Consider the following 19181-nt stretch of genomic DNA (forward strand, 5'->3'; position numbering starts at 1 on the left):
CTTGTTGTCATTCAATGTTATGTTTCTGAGATTTATCCACACAGATGTGTGTATTCTGGTTTGTTCTAATTTCTGCAGCTGGTTCCGTTGCACGAATGCACCTAGAGTAGCCATCCATTCTTCCGTTGAGGGGCGCTGGGTTCATTTTCTGACACCTTCCCAGTTATTACAAAAAACACTGCTGTGAATGCCTGGCACGCATGCCTACACCTCCCTTGGCCTGGGGGCAAGGATTTCTTCCCTCTGCATCTGCAAGGGCGAGGGCAGCAGGGCGTTTGCACGTTCAGCTTTACCAAGTAATGCCAAGCCATTCTCCAAAGAGGCTGCCCTGAGGAGCGCCACGCGGCAGAGGGTCCCGGCCAGGCCAGGTCAGGACGGCGCTCTTGTCTGCTTTCTGCCAAAGGAGGGGTGAGGAGTGGTGTCTTCTCAGCTGCTCATCCCCCCCGACCACCCCCCCCCCCCCCCCCCCCCCCCCCCCTTTCTTTTTTTTTTCTCTTTTGCTTATCGTTTTGTAGACCTTCTTTAGGTACCCTGTTTCTAAACCAGGTCTAAGAGACTTTGCCGATGCGGTTCCTGCTTCTCCGGATCCCTGCTGTCCTGGTTGTGTCGGGAGCAGGCCCTGCCAGGGCCTGGGGAGCGAGCCTGGTCCCGGGGGTAGGGTGGGGGCCCACCGCCTCAACGCAGGCAGTTGTCGGGTCCGGCCACCAGGGGGAGGAGCTGCTTCCCTGACATCCTCGCCTGGTTCACGGCCGCAAAGTTGGGAAACGCGGCCTCCCGGAGAGGGGCAAAGAGGGTGGGTCGGGGCTGGCGCCCCAGGAGGGGCGTGGCCTTGACCCTAAAAGCAGGGTGAGCCCCCCTGATGGTGGCGCTGAAGGAGGCGGCCCTGGCTAGCTGGCACCTGACGCCTGGGCGGGGCAGCCCTTGTCCACGGGACAGTGACCCGCTAGTCTGCGGCTGGAGCCACCAGGTCCAAGGCCGTTTTCCAGGTGGCCCTGTTTTCCCGCTCCATATGCTACCATCCTTCGTCCTTCCTGGGTTTAAGTGGGCCAAAGAGCAATCCGTTTGGCAGCTTGACCTCCCTCCTCCGGGGAGCCTGATGTAATCAGTGTTCTTGGCCCTTGAGTCCCGACTGCCCTGAGTTTCACACCCCGCCTGTCTGACCCGGGTCCTGTCTGACCCGCAGCTGCTGCAGGCGAGACTGGGGCTGGGCGGGGGGCGGCGGAATCCTGCGAGACGAAAGCCCTGAAGCGGGGGAGAGTCTGGCTGGGTGGCTCCCAGCGGAGAGAGCCAGGGACGCAGGACTGAGGGCTGTAGGTCCCCAGGGACCAGCTGTGGGTGCCGCCACTCGGACTCCTACGCTGGAAGCACACTGGGCACGTGGTTGGCACACAGAGACAGGTCTGGGTGTGACTCCCCACCCCGGTGTGCCCCCAACCCCCTGACTTTGGACAAGCATCAGTCTTCCTGTCTCTAAAATGGGAGTGATCACAGCAGCAGCGATTGGCTGGCAAGTCTGCCAAGCGCTTTGGAGGTTAAATGACTGAAGGATATAGGGCCCGTAGGGAGCTGTGGTTGGGTTAACTGTCATTAGTCATATAGAGAAAACCCTCCTGCAGACAGTGCAAAGTGACTGGAAATTATGTCTTTTTCTGAAAGACAATGCATGTGCTTAGTTCAATTGCCACACAGAGTATATAGAAAAAATTTGGTTTCAGGGGCGCCTGGGTGACTCAGTTGGTTAAGCGTCTGACTTCGGCTCAGGTCGTGATCCTGTGGTCCATGAGTTCCAGCCTGGGCTCGGGCTCTGTGCTGACAGCTCAGAGTCTGGAGCCTGCTTTGGATTCTATGTCTCCCTCTCTCTCTGCTCCTCCCCAGCTCATGCTCTGTTCTCTCTGTCTCTCAAAAATGAGTAAATGTTAAAACAAAATTTAAAAAAAAATTTGGTTTCTCCCTTCCCTGTCTGACCCCAGTCTCCCAGTTCCAGAGTCCTGGAGGGGTGCAGTGTACCAGCTTCTTAGGAATCTTGCTATATACCCCCACACCCCCCAGTGCCTACATATACACCCAGGCACACACACATGTATACACACACACTCAGTCGTGTACACATGCACATACTGCTGGGAAAATAATTAAAATCTCTTGCCAACCCAGAAAACCTCTCCACGAAGTTAGAAGAGAAAGAAAACAGTTTTGTTATTGAATAAGCATTGAACCAGACTGCATGCATCATGGGTAATCCGCTAAAGAGGTTGCAAAGAAGAAAATGACAGCTTACCTTTTTATACAGCCTGGCAGACACAAGCCATTGCCCACGTGCTAGTTGTCTTTACCCAGAGGAAAAGTGAAATTCCTCCCATCCTTTGACAAGCAGGCAGTTGCGTCCTGGGACCTGGCAAGAGGGGGGACAGGCACCAACCTTCAGAATGTTTACATTTTAAAGAGGGAGGCTTGACTCTGAGAAAACCAGTCCCAGGATGCAAAACCGTCAAGAAGCTTATTTAGCTTTTATTTATTTTTAAAAAGTTTATTTTATTTATTTATTTTTTTTGTCATCTCTACACCCAATGTGGGGCTCGAACTCACAACCCTGTGATTAAGAGTCACATGCTCTTCTGACTGAGCCAGGTAGGTGCCTCCTTATTTAGCTTTTTTTTTTTTTAAATTTTTGAGAGAGAGAGAGAGAGAGAGAGAGAGAGAGAATCCCAAGCAGGCTGCATGCTGTCAGTGCAGAGCCTGATGCAGGACTCAATCTCATGATCTCTGAGATCATGACCTGAGCAGAAATCAGGAGTCTCATGTTCAACCAACTGAACCATCCAGGCACCCCGTTATTAAACTTTAAAAGAGAGTGACATACCAGGCACCTGGGTGGCTCAGTTGGTTGGGTGTCCAACTCTTGATTTGGGCTCAGGTCATGAACTCACAGTTTGTGAGTTCGAGCCCCACGTGGGGCTCTGTGCTGGCAGTGTGGAGCCTGCTTAGGATTCTCTCTCTCTCTCTCTCTCTCTCTGTCCCCTGCTTTCTTGCTCTCTCTCTCTAAATAAATAAACTTAAAAAAAAAGAGAGAGATTTACATACATCTCAAGGAGACAGAGATATAGCATTTACAATGTCAACTTTTCTAAAGGAAATGCTGAAGTGTAGGAGAGGGTCTGGTTTTCCTGTCATGCACCAGATAAGACTCAATTTCTTTAGTTTTAGGTTTGTATTCACCCCTACAGGGCACACTCATACATATATACACACTCACACACTGCCATACACACACTATAGGCACACACGCTCTTGTACACATATACACATGCGTCTGCATACACACATAACACTCTCATAAACACTCACACACATGCATACATGGACACAGACGTGTGGTGGTGCTCATGGCCTTGTCAACATCCCGCCAATGGAACCGGGTTATATACTTAGTTCTCCATCTTGCCCTTTTCACTTGACATTGCACCACAGAGATTGTCTCTTCCTGGTAGAGGAATTAATGATAATTAATGGTAATGCAGACCCCTAACTTTTAGGTGAGTCAATATTCCCCTAGGCGCTTCATCTACATGCGTGCTTTTAACCCCCATACCCTAAGGGTTGCATACTACTATACCCCCATTTTACAGATGGGGCAACAGAGGCTCAGAGAGGCCCCGAGGGCCACACCTGGTGCTGTTTCGTGGTCTTTAAGCAGTGACGTTCTCCACCACGTGCATGCACAAGAGCGAGTGGGGAGGGGACCGGGGTCAGCTGAGTGGGTCGTGTTTGGTTCTGCCACCAGCTCCTGGTATGGCCTTGCAAGAGTCCTTCCCAGCTTGGGCCTGGGGTCCCCCTTCTGGTGGGTGAGAGGTTGGGCCTGTAGTGCTTCCAGGCCAGCTCTGAGTTTTGCTGGTTCCAGGGCCTCCAAACTGTGGGTCCATTAGCTCCTGAGAACCAGGCGCTGCCCTGCCGAGGCTCTTCAGTGACTCGGGCATGGAAGGCCCTTTCCTGCAATAATGGAGAACACCCGGCATAGGAGTGGAGGGTGCCTGCTTGTTGAGGATCTTTTGTCCCTGTCCTCACCCATGTCCCTGCCCCTATTCCCTTCCTAGTCATTAATTCCAGCTCAGGCTTTGCGTTCTTATAAACTGATGTAAACACCAGTCATAGCTGAGCCTTGGTAAGGTGTGGCTAGCTTTCCTCTCCGGGGTTAATGATGCCCTGATTTTTATTTATTTTTTTCCTTTGGCTTAGCTTTCTATGTTCTGGAGAGACTGAAGAGGGGAGTTCCCAGAGCAGTGCATGGACCATGGTAGATACTCAGCAAGAGTGTGTCGCAAGAGTGAAGAGTTCTTGGTGCTGTGGGGGGAGCTGGAGAAATCAGAGCAACAGAAGACTGTTCTAATCTCTTCATAGCTCTGAACAACGGTCTGGTCCAAATGTCTGGTCTTCACAGGTATCCTGAGACCGATGCTGTTCTTTCTCACCCTTCTTTTCGCAGACTGAGAAACTGAGGCAGAGAGGTTTCAGGTCACATAAAGTGGGTGGTGTGGGATGTGGCCCTGGAGAGCTGTGGGTAGAGAGAGGCCCCAGGGTCACTCCCCCAGGTTACGAAATTTTCTCCTCCAAGGGGGGATATGCACTTCACTTCATTCATTCTCCAACACCCTGCAAGTGGAGTAGAAATGATTAGTCCCACTGTCTAGGTAGGGACCAGAAAGGTAGGAGAGGGGATGAGGGGTGCCCAAGGCCACACAGCAGGGTGTGGGGCTGGGATGGGAACTGGTTGGCCCCGCTTTCTCTGCACCCAGCTACCTGCACCTGGGGTTCTGGGCCATGAGAGAGGCCAGCAAGGTGGTGCTTGCGTGGGTCTGCTTTTGAGACAGAAAACTTTTTTTGGTAGGGCTTGGTGGCGATTAGAGAGTATGTGTGCTGGTATTTTAACTAATCTCTATGCCCAATGTGGGGCTAGAACTCACAACCCTGAGATCAAGAGTCACATGCTCTACCCACTGAGCCAGCCAGTGACTTTTTTTCCGGCTGAAAGTTGTGCACATAATGATTGGAAACCACTTGGGCAGAGTGAGTGCAAAATGTGTAGACTCCAACCCCTCATAAGATGTCCTTTGTTGCATATGCATTCATCTCTCCTCTAGAACGTGAACTTGTGGAGGGCAGGGCCCTGCATCACGGATCTCTGCCCAGCTCAGCCCTGGCTCAAGAAAAGTGAGAAAGACCAGGTTCCCCACTGCGGGTGAGTTCTGATCCTCCTCGCGAGGCTCCCCTCTGAGTAGCTCCTTGGTGGCAAGGGGCCTCCTGCTAGCTCAGGGCTGAGCCCTCCAATGTGCCAAGTGGAGAAAGGGGGAGAGTGGCTCCATCTGGGCCGGAGCTGTCAGATCTGTGCCATGGGATGTCCTGATCCTGCCCTCTCCCTGGTCCGTCCTCCCAGGGCCTGCCCCTCAGATGCTACAGACACAGAGTCGGCTTGCTCCCCTTAGAATATGGTTCTGGAGACCCACAGCATTGCGAAGGCAGAGAAACCGGTGATCATTGCCACTGCTGGGCCTTAGACCATGCCTCTGACTCAAAGGAAGTGCCCTTGGGGGTGAAGAGCCCCGGGTTTGGTGTGGCACCAGAAGCTTCGGTTGCTCTTTCTGACCTCATTTTTCCTGTGCTGCACTGGCCCTTGGAGATGACCCACTGCTGGGTCTTTCAATGCTGAGGGAGGTGCCTGGCCTCCCATGTGGGCTGTGACCACGCTCACACATCAGGTGCCCCTCTCGGTGCTGACTGGGTGCCCTCCTCGTGAGCCCTTCAGTGCGGCTCAGACCAGCCTTTGCATGAATCCACTCTGCTTCCTAACTTGGCTGCTACCTGTCATGTCTCTCCATAAGCCCAGATGCCACTGAGTGGCTTGAGACCACATGCAGCACAGCCGGGCACGCCCCTGCATCTGTCTCCCAGGCTCCCGGCCTCTACAGAGAACCTAAGTGCCGTGCAAAGCCCACTTTCCAAACAACCGCCAGTCTGGAATTGGGTGCCACAGCTCACAGCAATAGAGCAGGTCAGATCCCTACCCCTTCAAGTAACAGCTGGAGGGAACAACTGTGAAATCCCCATCCCTGGGTGATCTGTTAGAGAAATTAGGTCACACCTGTGATAAGGTGCAATATGGCCCATAAAAAAGAAAGTGAAACCCTCTCTTTTAGCCATATTGCTGAGTAAAAGCAGAATGGAAGAGAACCATGGTATATATGTGAAAACAAAAGACTAGGCATCTATTTTCCTTTATAATGGATGTATTTCCTTAGCTCAGTATTTCTCGTCAAGGGAATCTGATGGAAGGCACTGGAAGTTGGCAAACCTTTTCTGTGAAGGACCAGATGGTAAATATTCTGGGCTTCACGGGCCGGAGGTCTCCATCGCAGCTCCTTGGGTCTGCTGCTGCAGCCGGAAAGACAAAACGTACATGGTGAGTGTGGCTGTGCCCCCAGAACATTTTATTCACAAAAACAGGTGGCGGGTGGGATTAGTAGGAAACAAAAACACTGGAGTTTTGAGAGGAAAATACTGGAGAGATAGCTCGGAAACCATCGGCCAGGCATGCAGAACTCCCCTCACAGAGGGAATGAAGACACTCTCAGATATCCCAGCAACTGGACTGTTTGAGTCCTCCCTTGGGCGGGGCTAGCAAATGTCACCCCAGGAGCAAGTGGCTTTGGTGGGGGAGGGTTGGAGTGTTGGGAAATCTTGGGCTGCAAGTAACTCAGGGAAGTCTGAACTTAGGGAACATTTATCGAAACAGGTGGCATGTGGCAAAAAGTCCCATGGCTGGTTCATTCCGTGGCTTCAGCGTGTTATCCAGGACCTGGGTCTCTCCACGCCCCCAGGTGGTCCCCATCTATGGGTCAACTGCAGCTGCCTCTGTTTGTCTCCTTGTCACTGCAGGGCAGTGGCTGCAGCCCCAGTGGCACACAGACTTGAAAAGACTTGGCAGAGAAAACCCTTCCAAAAGTCCCTCTAGAGATGTCCCTCTAGATCCCTTTGGCTGAGACTATTCCACATGGCCTGTTAAGCTAGCTATGGTACAAGCAGTGGCTTCTGTAACCGCTTCATGCAGGACTTCCTGATGAGCTGGGACAGCCTCCTTGTTGTTGCAAACAAGGATGGGGCCAGCTGGGGCCGCTAGGGCTGGCAAAGAAGTGGGGTGAGTCAACTACACCCCAAACCCTCTTTTCTCTCTCTCTCTTTTTTTTAACGTTTTATTTATTTTTGAGACAGGGAGAGACAGAGCATGAACAGGGGAGGGTCAGAGAGAGGGAGACACAGAATCTGAAACAGGCTCCAGGCTCTGAGCTGTCAGCACAGAGCCCGACGCGGGGCTCGAACTCACGGACCACGAGATCATGACCTGAGCCGAAGTCGGCCGCTTAACCGACTGAGCCACCCAGGCGCCCCCCCTCTTTTCTCTCTTGATGACTCCCGGCTGGGCCCTGTGTGAACGGCTGAAGCCATCTGGTTGGTGGCTGTCTTTAAGGGTCACTGGTAGAGGGGGCAGGACCCCTGAAAACATTTTCTGGGTTTTGGTTTTGGGTGACTGGCCATTCTCCTGTGGTAAAGCTCCCAGCATCTCTCTGCTCTCTGAATCTGCTAGCAAACCACACACACCCTCTGTTTCTGTGCAATGGACTTGCTGTCCTAACCTCGCGGTTACCAGGTTAGTTCAGCTTCGGTGACAGGGACTCCTGCCCGTGTCTGCTCTCACCCTGCCCATCCACACTGCACCCTGGAGGGTTGTTCCTGAAGGACTTCCCTGCCTGAAACCGAGGTGTCAAGGCAGCGACCGACTCCTTGGTGTGGCATCCAAGGCCTTTCATGATTGGCCTCATCTCTTTTTCCTGACATCCTCCTGTGTTTCAACCGTCCTGGAAGCAGGGTCACCTCCTGCCCCCCTTCCCACCTCACACGTCCTGGCCTCTGGGCCTTGCTTGCTCCCCGTGATCTTCTGGCGGGACGTCCCTCCCTGCCCTCCCTGGGATGCTCAGTACTTGCTGGGCACAGGAGTCCCTTCTTCAAGAGAAGTCTACATGGAATTGCAATATGAAAAACAATAAAAGTGATGGTTCATTATCGTACATTTTTATTTTGTAAGTTCAAACTGAAAGCATTTGCTCATCATAAAGTCGATCAGTGAGAACAGTGGTGCTTTCTTGGCGGATGCAGACCAGACGGGGCTGAGCTGATGGCTGCCATCTCTTGCCAGCCTCAGCCTCCGGATCATTTCCCTACTATGGTGTGCTGCTCAGTGTCCGGAAGTCCTGCCTCACGCAGAGTCGATGTTTTCTGAGAGTCCTCCACTGAGATACTGGGACAGCCTTCAGCTGAGATGAGGAAAGGAGCAGGAGGAATTCAAAGCCGAATCTCTGACAATATCTGCCAGCAGGAGGGCAGAGACATCTTGTTTTTAATTACAAATATGAAAGTCAGACAAAAAGCACCTCGGGCTTAAAATAGACACTAAAGCGAAGGCTTGCTTGTTTACCTGCACACCACCTGGAGGGCCTGAGTGGCTGGCTCTGGGGAGCTAAGAACCCCCTCACACCACATGCACGGCTCCCCTATAATCTCACGAGTCCACTCAAGTACTGGTTGTTGTGGGCACCATGCTTTGGGAAATGCAGACTACAATGACGGTGCTACTAGAAATAACGGCAGGTGAAGGATGTTTATTGTCTTAGTATCGAGCAGGGACTGTGCTCAGCACTTTCTCACTCGGTCCTCACACCAACCCTAGAAATGATTTTTCTTCCCATCCTTCATGTGGGGAAAATGAGGCTTTAGAAAAGGTTATTTTTGGCCAAGATCACACGGCTGGCTAAGTAGCAACGCTGGCACTAGGGCCGAGATCTTGAACCCAGTGCCTCTAGAAGATGGATCACGACGTGCCGAACAGGCCTCCTTGACACACGGAAATGTGGCAGCTTCTAGTGTGTGTGTGCAGCAGGCACCGTGGTTCTGCTAAGAGGAAGTTGGGGAAACAGACCTGTGGGGGGCTCTCTGCAACCATGGCTTCCATGGCCAGCACTGCCCACTCCCAGAACTGCTCTGCCTTTGCAGCAAGAAAAATAATCCACAGATTGTGGAGAAGGATCAGCTCATTTGAACTCACGTGAGTAGTGTTCTTAGAACCCTCTGTATAAACACAGAGAATGTGTTTGCACCTCACTGCCTACAAGCACACTTTGCTCACTGCGGGCTTCGAGTAGCACAGTTGCAAAGTGCAAAGTGACAGACACGGCCCCTGCCCTCCCAGAGCCTGGCCTACTTGGGGACAACCTGCACTGGTCTAAGTGGACCCCCTGGGTGGTGGCAGAAGCAGGTTTCCAACTGGCTCCAGTTTCCATGGACCTGGCTCTTCTGCCTGGTGTAGCCTCTCGCTGGAATCTGGCGACATGGGCTGATGGGCATCACGGCCACACAGCTCTGCACCAGAGAAGAGCCATCTCGATCTAGCATTGTCTCCTTCTGGGAAAATTCTAGGGAATTTGCTGACCACTCCTGTGTAAGCAAGAGTCCCGTGCACTGGGAAACTCGGGAGAAGCTACCAAAATGCATTCTTTGAATCCATTGTGCTTCCAAGAGTATGGATGGCCAGGAAAATAGATGGATTTCCCACGTGTCATTTACATGTCAGCCCTAAAGCATATTTTGGGAGTGCCTGTTTTCTGATGATGCTCAACCGGGGGCTGAAGCAGGCAGCTCCATCCCTACCTTCCAGTCTTGGGGAAGATATTGCAAAGGCTGGGTAAGAGGGCAGGCGGCAGGTAGCCAAAAGGATATGCTTCCTCTCTCCTTCACTCCAGGGCCTGGACTATGGGTGGCCTAGGCCAGTTGCATGCAGCCAGGGCCAGTGTCCAGAAGGTCATATGCACTTGAGAGCCGACCAAGGGCAGCTTGGATAAGTCTCGTCCAGGGCACTGTGCCAACCTGAGTGGGCCAGGGTAGCAGGGCTCCCCATCTCTGTCCCTGGCACTGCCCTGGCCCAGGGTGGAGTTCCTCTCTGCTCACTGTGGTTGGGCTTGAGTGCCTGAGCTGTTGGCAACTTGTGGTCCACCGCTAGCCCCGTTTTGGGCAATGTCGTTGCAGTAGAAGAGTATCATACACGAGAATAGAAAGCCTTTGTAAGACTGAAACCAGAACAGAGCAGAGAGAGAAGTCTTCCTTTAACATCACAGGATGTTGAGATAATTCCCCTGCTCAGACACCAGGTCCACAGTCCTTGCTTTTCCAGGTGTTGGTCACTTATCTGCAACCTTCTTTTCCAACCTTAGTAGCAGAGCCTATGGCCCCGGCAACCTGACCCAGCTCTGGGCCTTTGCTCAGCTGTTTCTGTGATGTCCCCATCAGCTGCACCCATGGGACTGCTTCTTCCTCATCCTCCGAGGCCCTGGTGAAAGGCCTGCTCCTTGACAGTGCAGTCCTTGAGTCCCAGCAGCATGAGGTCCCTCCATCACCCGATTCCTATGGCACCCACCCTGTGTTCTTCCTGTGCTGTCGCCACACTTGGCCTTGTAATGTCTTGTCCATCCTAGCCGACTGGAGGTCCCTGAGCACACACTCTGCTCACTCCCTATCACAGCACCAAGCACACGCTGCTATGCACATGGACCGCTATGCCTGCAACACACATGTCCAGGGTGACTGGCTGGGGCCTGTGGCTCTCTCCATTCCTAATGCCTCCTGTGCAGATGTAGCAGGAGGTCCTACAGCAAACACTGACTTCAGTGCTCACTGCCTTCTTCCACCAAATCTGAAGGTGGGGGGATGAGGTCTCGGGGGTTCATCCTGGCCACCAGGCAGACATCGTAACTGTCATGCATGAGGACATCAATGGCTACAACATTCCACTGGTTTTCCCATGGGTCTAGCTCCAGTATTTCTTTGGAGATAACTTCATGTCGATCTGAAAAATAGCAAGGTAGGAAGACAAAAATATCATGGGGGTAGTAAATTCAGAGGCCATTTTCACTCTATTTAACAACTTCCTCTAAAAGGCATCAAGTACCAAAATGAAAAAACAACTGAATAAACATACTTTAAATGGAAGGCACAATGCCCCTGACATTTAAGAAACTAACAAAGGCCATGTTACAACTCACATTCAGAAATTATTTGACATACTAACAGGGTATACTACTGTCTACATTTGCTAATTTATTAATGTTGGGAGCTACAGATGAAATTGTCCTATTTCTACACCTGTAGGGGAGATACAGCTTGTGACCTTGTATGAGTTGCTGACCTCCCTGAGTTTATGTTTCCATAAAGGCAGACAGGGATGCTAATACTAAGCCAGGGTCCTTGCAGGAAACAGATGGCTCACCCTATCTGGATGATTTGAAGAGAATTTAGTGAAGGGACTGTTGGAAAGGTGTGGGCAGGGTTCAAGAAGACCCACAAGGGATGGCACAATCCTCCAGGGATAAGAACATCAAGGGCTATTACCACCCCTAGACCTGAGAGGCAGCAAGGGAAGGAATAGGGACTGGACTTGGGGAGGGAAGCTGTCTGGAGAGTGCAGCCTGGTTGCAGCAGACATAGGTGGAGAAGATGGAGCAGTCATCCTCAGCAACCCCACAGGGAGGAGGCAGGGACAGGAAATGCCCTGACTCTACCCTCCTTTCACCCAACAATCTCTGCTCTTGCCTCCCATTGGCTGAACCCAACCAGAAGCCAGAGGAGAAAGGTGTCTGTGAATGCACCCAGTATACGTCGGCTTCGCAGGACATAGAGCATGACAGAGAATGGGGCAGGGTGAGTCTGGAGGGGCAGATGGAAGATTCCTGGTCTGGATGACTATTTCATAATTTTATGATGATCAGAGGAGATAATATATACAAAAGTGCCCAATCCTGGCATATTGTCAATTTTTGAAAATGGTCCATATGTGCCTGTAAAGGATGTGTATTTTGTAGTTGTTGGTGCAATGTCCCATATACACTCATTGGGTCATGTTAGCTAACACTTCCATGTATTTACTGATTTTTGTGGGCTTGTTCTTCCAGGTACCGAGAGAGTTTTGTTAAAATATTCCACTAAGATTATGGATTTGTCTGTTTCTCCTTTTAGTTCTGTCAATTTTTAGTATACACATTTTGAGTCTGTTATTAAGTACATATAAATTTTACCATTTATAAATTCATTGTTATGAGTGATCTTCTTACTCTAGAATAAGTTCCATCAGCAGTCTTTTGACTGATATGATAAATACTAAAAAGTCAGATTTCAAGAACGATTCTAATGATTTTTGTCTTTTAACTGGAGAATTTAATCCATTTATAGTTAATGTAATTACTGATCTATTTTGGTTTAAATCTACCACCTCATTTGTGGATTGTCCTTGTCTCACTTTCTTTTCTCTTTTAACTCCATCTTTTAGATTGGCTGAGTATTTTTTATTATTCCATTTCCTTCCCTCTACTGATTCAGAAGTTATAAACCCTGTTTCTTTCTTTCTTCTTCTTCTTCTTTTTTTTTTTTTTTTTTGGTGTTTATCCTAGAAAGTAAAACATGCATACTCAACTTATCAAGACCTAAAGATAATCAATGCTTGACCCTCTTCTTGGAGGGCTTTAGAATAGTTTAATTATATTTACTGCCCTCCCAATTTATTAGCAACTGTTGGTGTGCATTTAAATTCTACATATCTTTTAACTGTGCAAGACATTATCATTATTGTTTTACACAGTAAATGCTCATTTAGAATTAACCCACATATTTACACTTTCATTGCTCTTCATTATTTTTTGCATCTTAGACTTCACCTATGATAATGTATGATAAAGTATATACTGTGATAAAGTATATACTTTAGAGGAGGTCTACTGCAAACCCTTCAGCTTTCATTTCCCTGAAAATGTCTTTTTTTCACCTGCATTTCCTGAAAGACTCTTCACTCCCCAAACACCAGAAAATAGTAAAAACTGATATTTATTGTATGTGTACTGTCTACTGTGCTCACTATGTGCTGGCTGCATTTGAGACACTGTGTTATATCATCCTCATAAATAAGCCTGTGAGCCAGCACTCTTGTTATTCCAGTTTTACAGATTTGGAAAAACTTACAGCAATTAAATGCTGTGGCTACAGGCATACAGTTAGAAGTGGCAGACCCGGAATATGCACCCAGATACGCAGTTCTCAAAACCTGTGCTCGTAACTACTAAGCTCTATTGAATGAAGGGGGACATCGTGGTATCACTGTATTTTCCACAGTATATTGATGAGGACAATGAGTGGGACCTAAAGCTTATATAAATTTGGTGGTCCTCTTTAAGGAAAATATCACAAAATTACAAATACAAAATTAGGTATAAAGGTGAATATTTTTTTCCAGCTTTACTGAGGCTAATTGACAAAAATTATATATGTTTAAGGTATACATTGTGAGATGAATACCACAATCAAGTGAATTAACACATCCGTCACCACACAGTTACCTTTGTGTGTGTGTGCATGTGTGTAGTGAGAACACTAAAGCACATTTCAAGTATACAATACAGTATTGCTAATTGTAGTCACCATGCTGTATGTTAGATTCTCAGAACTTACTCATCTTATAACTGAAAGCCTTTGACCAACATCATCAGTCTCCCCACCCCAAGTCCCTGGCAACCACCATTCCACACTCCACATCTGTGAACATCACTATTTTAGATTCCACATATAAGTGAGATGGTATAGTATTTGTTTTTTTGTGTGTGTCCAGATTATTCCATTTAGCACGTTGTCTTCCCAGTTCATCCTTGTTGTGGCGAATGGCAGGATTTCCTTCTTTTTCATGGTCGAATAATATTCCTCTGTGTGTGTGTGTGTGTGTGTGTGTGTGTGTGACATTTTCTTTATACTAATTCTGTCCAGTAGAACTTACTGTGATGAAGGAAATGTTTTATAATCCATGATGTCCAACACAGCAACCTTTAGACACATGTGGTATTGAATAATTTGAAATATTGCTAGTGGGACTGAGGAACTGATTTGAATTCTTATTTAGATTAATTTAATTAATCTAATAATGAATTCTTATTTAATTAGCTTAAATTAACACAAAGCTCTAAATCTCTTTTTGCTTTGATTTCTTTTTTTCAATACCTATTTGATCTGTCCATTTATGAGAAAGGTATCTTAAAGTCCATGCAGATTTTGCGGATTTATCCATTTGTCTTATGATTTGTATACATTTCTGGTATGTATATTTCAAAGTTGTTAAACACAAAAGGGTCATGCCCTTTGTGTCAGTTCAGGTTCTTGGTAGCCACAGCAGAAACCAAATTGGGCTGGCTTTCCAAAAATGGGGATTTATTGCAAGGAAGGTAGGTCAACAGATTGAGGAGAGCTGGAGGCTTGGCGGGAGGCCCTGTCAGGGGAGAGCACTACCACTGCTCCTTCACACGGCTGGCTGCTGTGGCTGTGGGCACTGCTGCTGGAAATGCTGTCAGCCCCTAAAACATGACAGGCGTCCAGTACAATGTTCCATCTTCTTGCTTGTTACTCCTATTGAGATGAAACGGCCTTCTCCATCTTACTACCATTGTCTTGGAATGTGTCTTTTACCGTTGCCACATCTGGCTTACTGTTTTTTTTGTTTTGCTTTGTTTCAGCTGGGTGAAGGCTTCTGGCGTCCTTCTGCAACTTAATGCAGGCTGGGGCCTTTTACAATTTCCAAGTAGACAGTTTTCTTCACTAATTTTGCTTCCTTCTGCTCATTGCAGTGTTTATTGGGGAGACATTTTTTAAAAAACCATGTATGTATGCCTATTACCAGCTTTTCTAGAAATCTCTTACTTTATTTATATGGAATGAAAATTATTGCATCAGTGGCAAGGAAGTGAAGAAGACAGCCAGTAAGCTCTCTTGAGTATGAAAGCTCTGAACTAGTGTTCTAGAAAACAGGCATGCTTGTGGGGGGCTTGAACTCTCAGGAAGAGCACAGACCCCTGCCACGCTGCCCCTCCCCTCCCCCGTCCCAGAATCACCTGGGCAGGGCCACACGTTCTGGTGGGGCCATCCTGGATGCTGTCCTAAATTTCTGCTAACAGAGCTCATAAAGCAAGGAATCAGGGGTTGGCATTTGTACCTACCTATTTATGAGAGTTTGGGTTCTGGAAACATTATCACACTAACAAGGAGAAAGAAACTGGAGGTTGAACTCAATGTCAGCTTTTTTCAATTCAGCTAATATTCCAAAAATAAACACACTTAATTATTAAAGGAGTCAAGAAACTCTCCCTGCATCCTGACACTTCCAAGAGTAAGTGGTCTGAAACATTATTTTACATGAAGTAAATAGAAGTTTTGAGATAAATAATGAGCTGTCAAAGAAATTCCATCTATGTGGTAGACTGTCTTGGATTGCACCCCTATGTATTTTAGGGGGGTGCTGTCTGTCGTTGGTGGTACCTCAGTGGAAAAATCTGAGAAGCACACTTCAGTCTAAATTTCATCCTTGAGGGGCACCTGGGTGGCTCAGTCGGTTAAACCTCTGACTTCGGCTCAGGTCATGATCTCACGGTCCGTGAGTTCGAGCCCCGCGTTGGACTCTGTGCTGACAGCTCAGAGCCTGGAGCCTGCTTCCCATTCTGTGTCTCCCTCTCTCTCTGACCCTCCCCCATTCATGCTCTCTCTCTGTCTCAAAAATAAATAAACATTAAAAAAAAATTTAAATTTCATCCTTGAATTCAATCAGACTACCAGAAAGCCAAAAACTTAGAATATTTTAGACCTTTGTAGAGTTGTTTTCTTTTGACTTACTCTTCAGTGCGATGCTAACTTGCCATTTTATTCATTATGGGAGCATTGCTGGGGGCATTTCCCACTACTCTATATGAGGCTATGGGGAGAAGTTTCTCCCATGTTTAAAAGATGTGTACGTTCTAAGCAGTGGCTTGTTCTTCCCTTGAGGGTACTGCACATCTCTGACAGGGAGTGCTTTCCTTTCTGCTCTGGCCTCTAGTAAGATCAGAGATAAATTGGCAGTCCAGACATAGCCAGGGCAAAAGAACTTCAGGCACCTTTATGTACTGACATCACCTCATCTTGCTTGATTTTCTTTTTCTATTTTCATTTTCCTTTCATTCAATTACCTGATTTACTTTAATTTCTATCTTATTGCGTTGTATGCATCTCTATAAGCCATCTCAAGTTCTATTTCATTTTGAATGAAGGGGAATGTGAATAAATAATAAATCATGAAATGAGTAATGGACCCCAGGCTAAATTGGTTTGTCCTCCGCTGAGGGGACCCTAGTGGTGAAGGGGCCACATATCAGTGGAAGGAGCCACTTAACTGCTCCTGACTCAATCAGGAAGAGGAGGGTCATAAATGTCACAAGTAGGCATAACCAGCGGCTGATGGCTTCAGCTAGTGGAAGAAACCAAGAGTCCATTCAAATGGGGAAAAAAACCCCAAATGAATGGCTGAGTATACGTAGTTGTCTGTCTGCAAAGGAGGTGGACGGGGAAGCAATGGTTCTCTATAGCCCTCTAGAGATATCAGTGTAATTATAAAATCATGTTGCATGGTCACGTTCTTTCTCTGTCTATAAATTCAATTAGTTAATCAAAGATTTTATATTTTCCACCAAGTTGTAGAAATGGATATGTAAAATTCCTTTTGATCAAGTGATAATTGACATTCTATGTAATGGTTTGTAAATGAACTCCTACTAAGTATTCTGGGTTTATGTATAAGAAATATAGAATTCATTTTATGCTTAAAGTTACATGGAGGAGTTAAAATAGGAAATGATTCTTTCAAGAAAATATTTTGAGTTTTATTTTCCCAAGAGGAAGACATCTTTTTTATTTTTTTAAATGAGATTACACTTTCCTTAAGCACAGGTGGAAGGTCTATGAGATGAAATTACCTGATAAAGACCATTATATTTAATGTAAGTATTGATATGTTTAGATTTAGGTCACTATTTTATGATTCCTTTTATTTTTGTACCTTGATTTTCTCTTTCCTTCTTTTTGTATTCTTTGAACATTTTTAATATCCATTTTAATTTATCTTGAGTTTTTACACACCTTTTTAAAATAGTTTTTTGAGCAGTTGTTCTAAGGATTACAATACATATACTTAACTTTTAACAGATTAGTATATTATCATTTCAAGTGGAACATAGGAACCATGTAGTTCCTCTTCCTACCCTTGGGGAGATAGTCCTCTCTGTATAACATTAACATACACTGAAAACACTATCAGACCATTGGTTGTAGCAACTTCTTTCTAGAAGAAAGAAGTCTCCAGAGGCAAGAGAAACAAAAGCAAAAATAAACTATTAGGACTACATCAAAATAAGAAGCTTCTGTACAGTGAAGGAAACAATCAACAAAACTAAAAGGCAACCCTTGGAATGGGAGAAGATATTTGCAAATGGCATATCCAATAAAGGGTTAGTATCCAAAATATATAAAGAACTTATAAAACTCAACACCCAAAAACCAAATAATCCAACTGAAAAACGGGCAGAAGACATGGACAGACATTTCTCCAAAGAAGATACCTAGATAGCCAACAGGAGCATGGGAAAATGCTCATCATCGCTTATCAGTGAATGCAAGTCAAAACTACAATGAGATATCTATTACCTCACACCTGTCAGAAAGTCTAAAATCAAAAACACAAGAACCAATAGGTATTGTCTAGGATGTGGAGAAAAAGGAACACTCATGCACTGCTAGTGGGAATGCAGAGTGGTGCAGCTGCTGTGGAAAACAGTATGGTGGTTCCTCAAAACGTCAAAAATTGAACTACCTTGGGGGCGCCTGGGTGGCTCAGTTGGTTGGGTGTCCAACTTCAGCTCAGGTCATGATCTTGCGGTTTGTGAGTTCAAGCCCCACATCAGGCTCTGTGCTGACAGCTCAGAGCCTGGAGCCTGCTTCGGATTCTTTGTCTCCCTCTCTCTACCCCTCCCCTACTTGTGCTCTTTCTCTGTCTCTGTATCTGTCTCGAAAATAAATAAATATTAAAACAATAAATAAAAAATAGAACTGCCTTATCACCCAGCACCCACACTACTGGGTATTTACCCCCAAAATACAACAACATTAATTCAAAGGGAAACATGCACCCTTATGTTTATAGTAGCACTATTTACAATAGCCAAGACATGGAAGCAGCCCAAATGTCCATTAATTGATGAATGGATATTATTATATATATATAATATTTCTTTGTACACAAAGAAATATTATTCATCCATAAAAAACAATGAAATCTTGCCATTTGCAATGACATGGATGAAGCTAGAGGGTACTATGCTAAGCAAAATAAGTCAATCAGAGAAAGACAAATACCATATAATTTCATTCATATGTGGAATTTAAGAAATCTCTCTCTGTATTTAATAAATTTAAAATTTATATATAAATATATATTTAAATATATATTTAAGAATTTACATATATAATATATATAATATGTATTTCCCCTTTGCTCATTTGTTTTGTTCCTATATGTCTATATATAGAGAGAACAAGCTGATGGGTACCAGAGGGGAGGTGGGTGGGGGGATGGGTTAAATGGGTGACAGGGATTCAGAAGTGCACTTGTGATGAGCACCGAGTGATGTACAGAATTGTTGAATCACTGTGTTGTACACCTGAAAGTAATATAACACTATGTTAACTAACTGGAATTAAAATAAAAACTTAAAAAAAAGAAAACGCTGTCAGACAATGTAAAAATTTTTTCTGCCAACTGTCAAACATATTCTAAAGAACTGAAGAGGAGAAAAGCAGTCGATTATACGAATATCCACGTATTTACCATTTCTGTTGCTCTTCCTTGATTCCTGAGGTTCCAACTTTCTCTACATCATTTGCCTTCGATCTGAGGAATTTGCTTCAACTTTCTTTTTTAGAGGTCTGTTGGCAAGAAACCCTTAGTTCCTCTCCATCAGAGAATGTCTTACCTTAATTTTGCCCTCATTCCTGAAGGATATTTTTACTGAATATACAATTCCAGGTGATTCCTTTTTTTTTTTTTCAGAGATTAAAAATTTTGTTCTGCTTCCTTCTGGCCTGGTTTGAGAAATTCACACCCATTCTAATGCTTTCCCCTCATATGTTATCTTTTGTTCTTCTCTGGTTTCTTCAAGATCTTTTCCTCTATCTTTAGGTTTTGGAAGTTTGGTTAT

General features: G+C 46.3%; 1 protein-coding gene across 2 annotated transcripts in view; it reads right to left on the minus strand.

Annotated features, from left to right (window-relative positions):
• Positions 1-6274: 6274 nt before the first annotated feature.
• Positions 6275-19181, minus strand: part of KBTBD12 (kelch repeat and BTB domain containing 12) — a 72611-nt gene continuing 59704 nt past the window's right edge. The window contains exon 5 of one of the 2 annotated variants that reach the window (XM_049641111.1): positions 6275-6423. In XM_049641111.1, the coding sequence (XP_049497068.1) occupies positions 6305-6423 (119 nt within the window). In that variant the 3' untranslated portion in view covers positions 6275-6304. Of the gene's footprint in view, positions 6424-9616; positions 10943-19181 lie in introns of those variants that run through there. The other variant, XM_049641110.1, reaches the window with a different exon arrangement.

Source organism: Panthera uncia, chromosome A2 (genome assembly GCF_023721935.1).
Source record: "Panthera uncia isolate 11264 chromosome A2, Puncia_PCG_1.0, whole genome shotgun sequence".
Classification (NCBI taxonomy): Eukaryota; Metazoa; Chordata; class Mammalia; order Carnivora; family Felidae; genus Panthera; species Panthera uncia.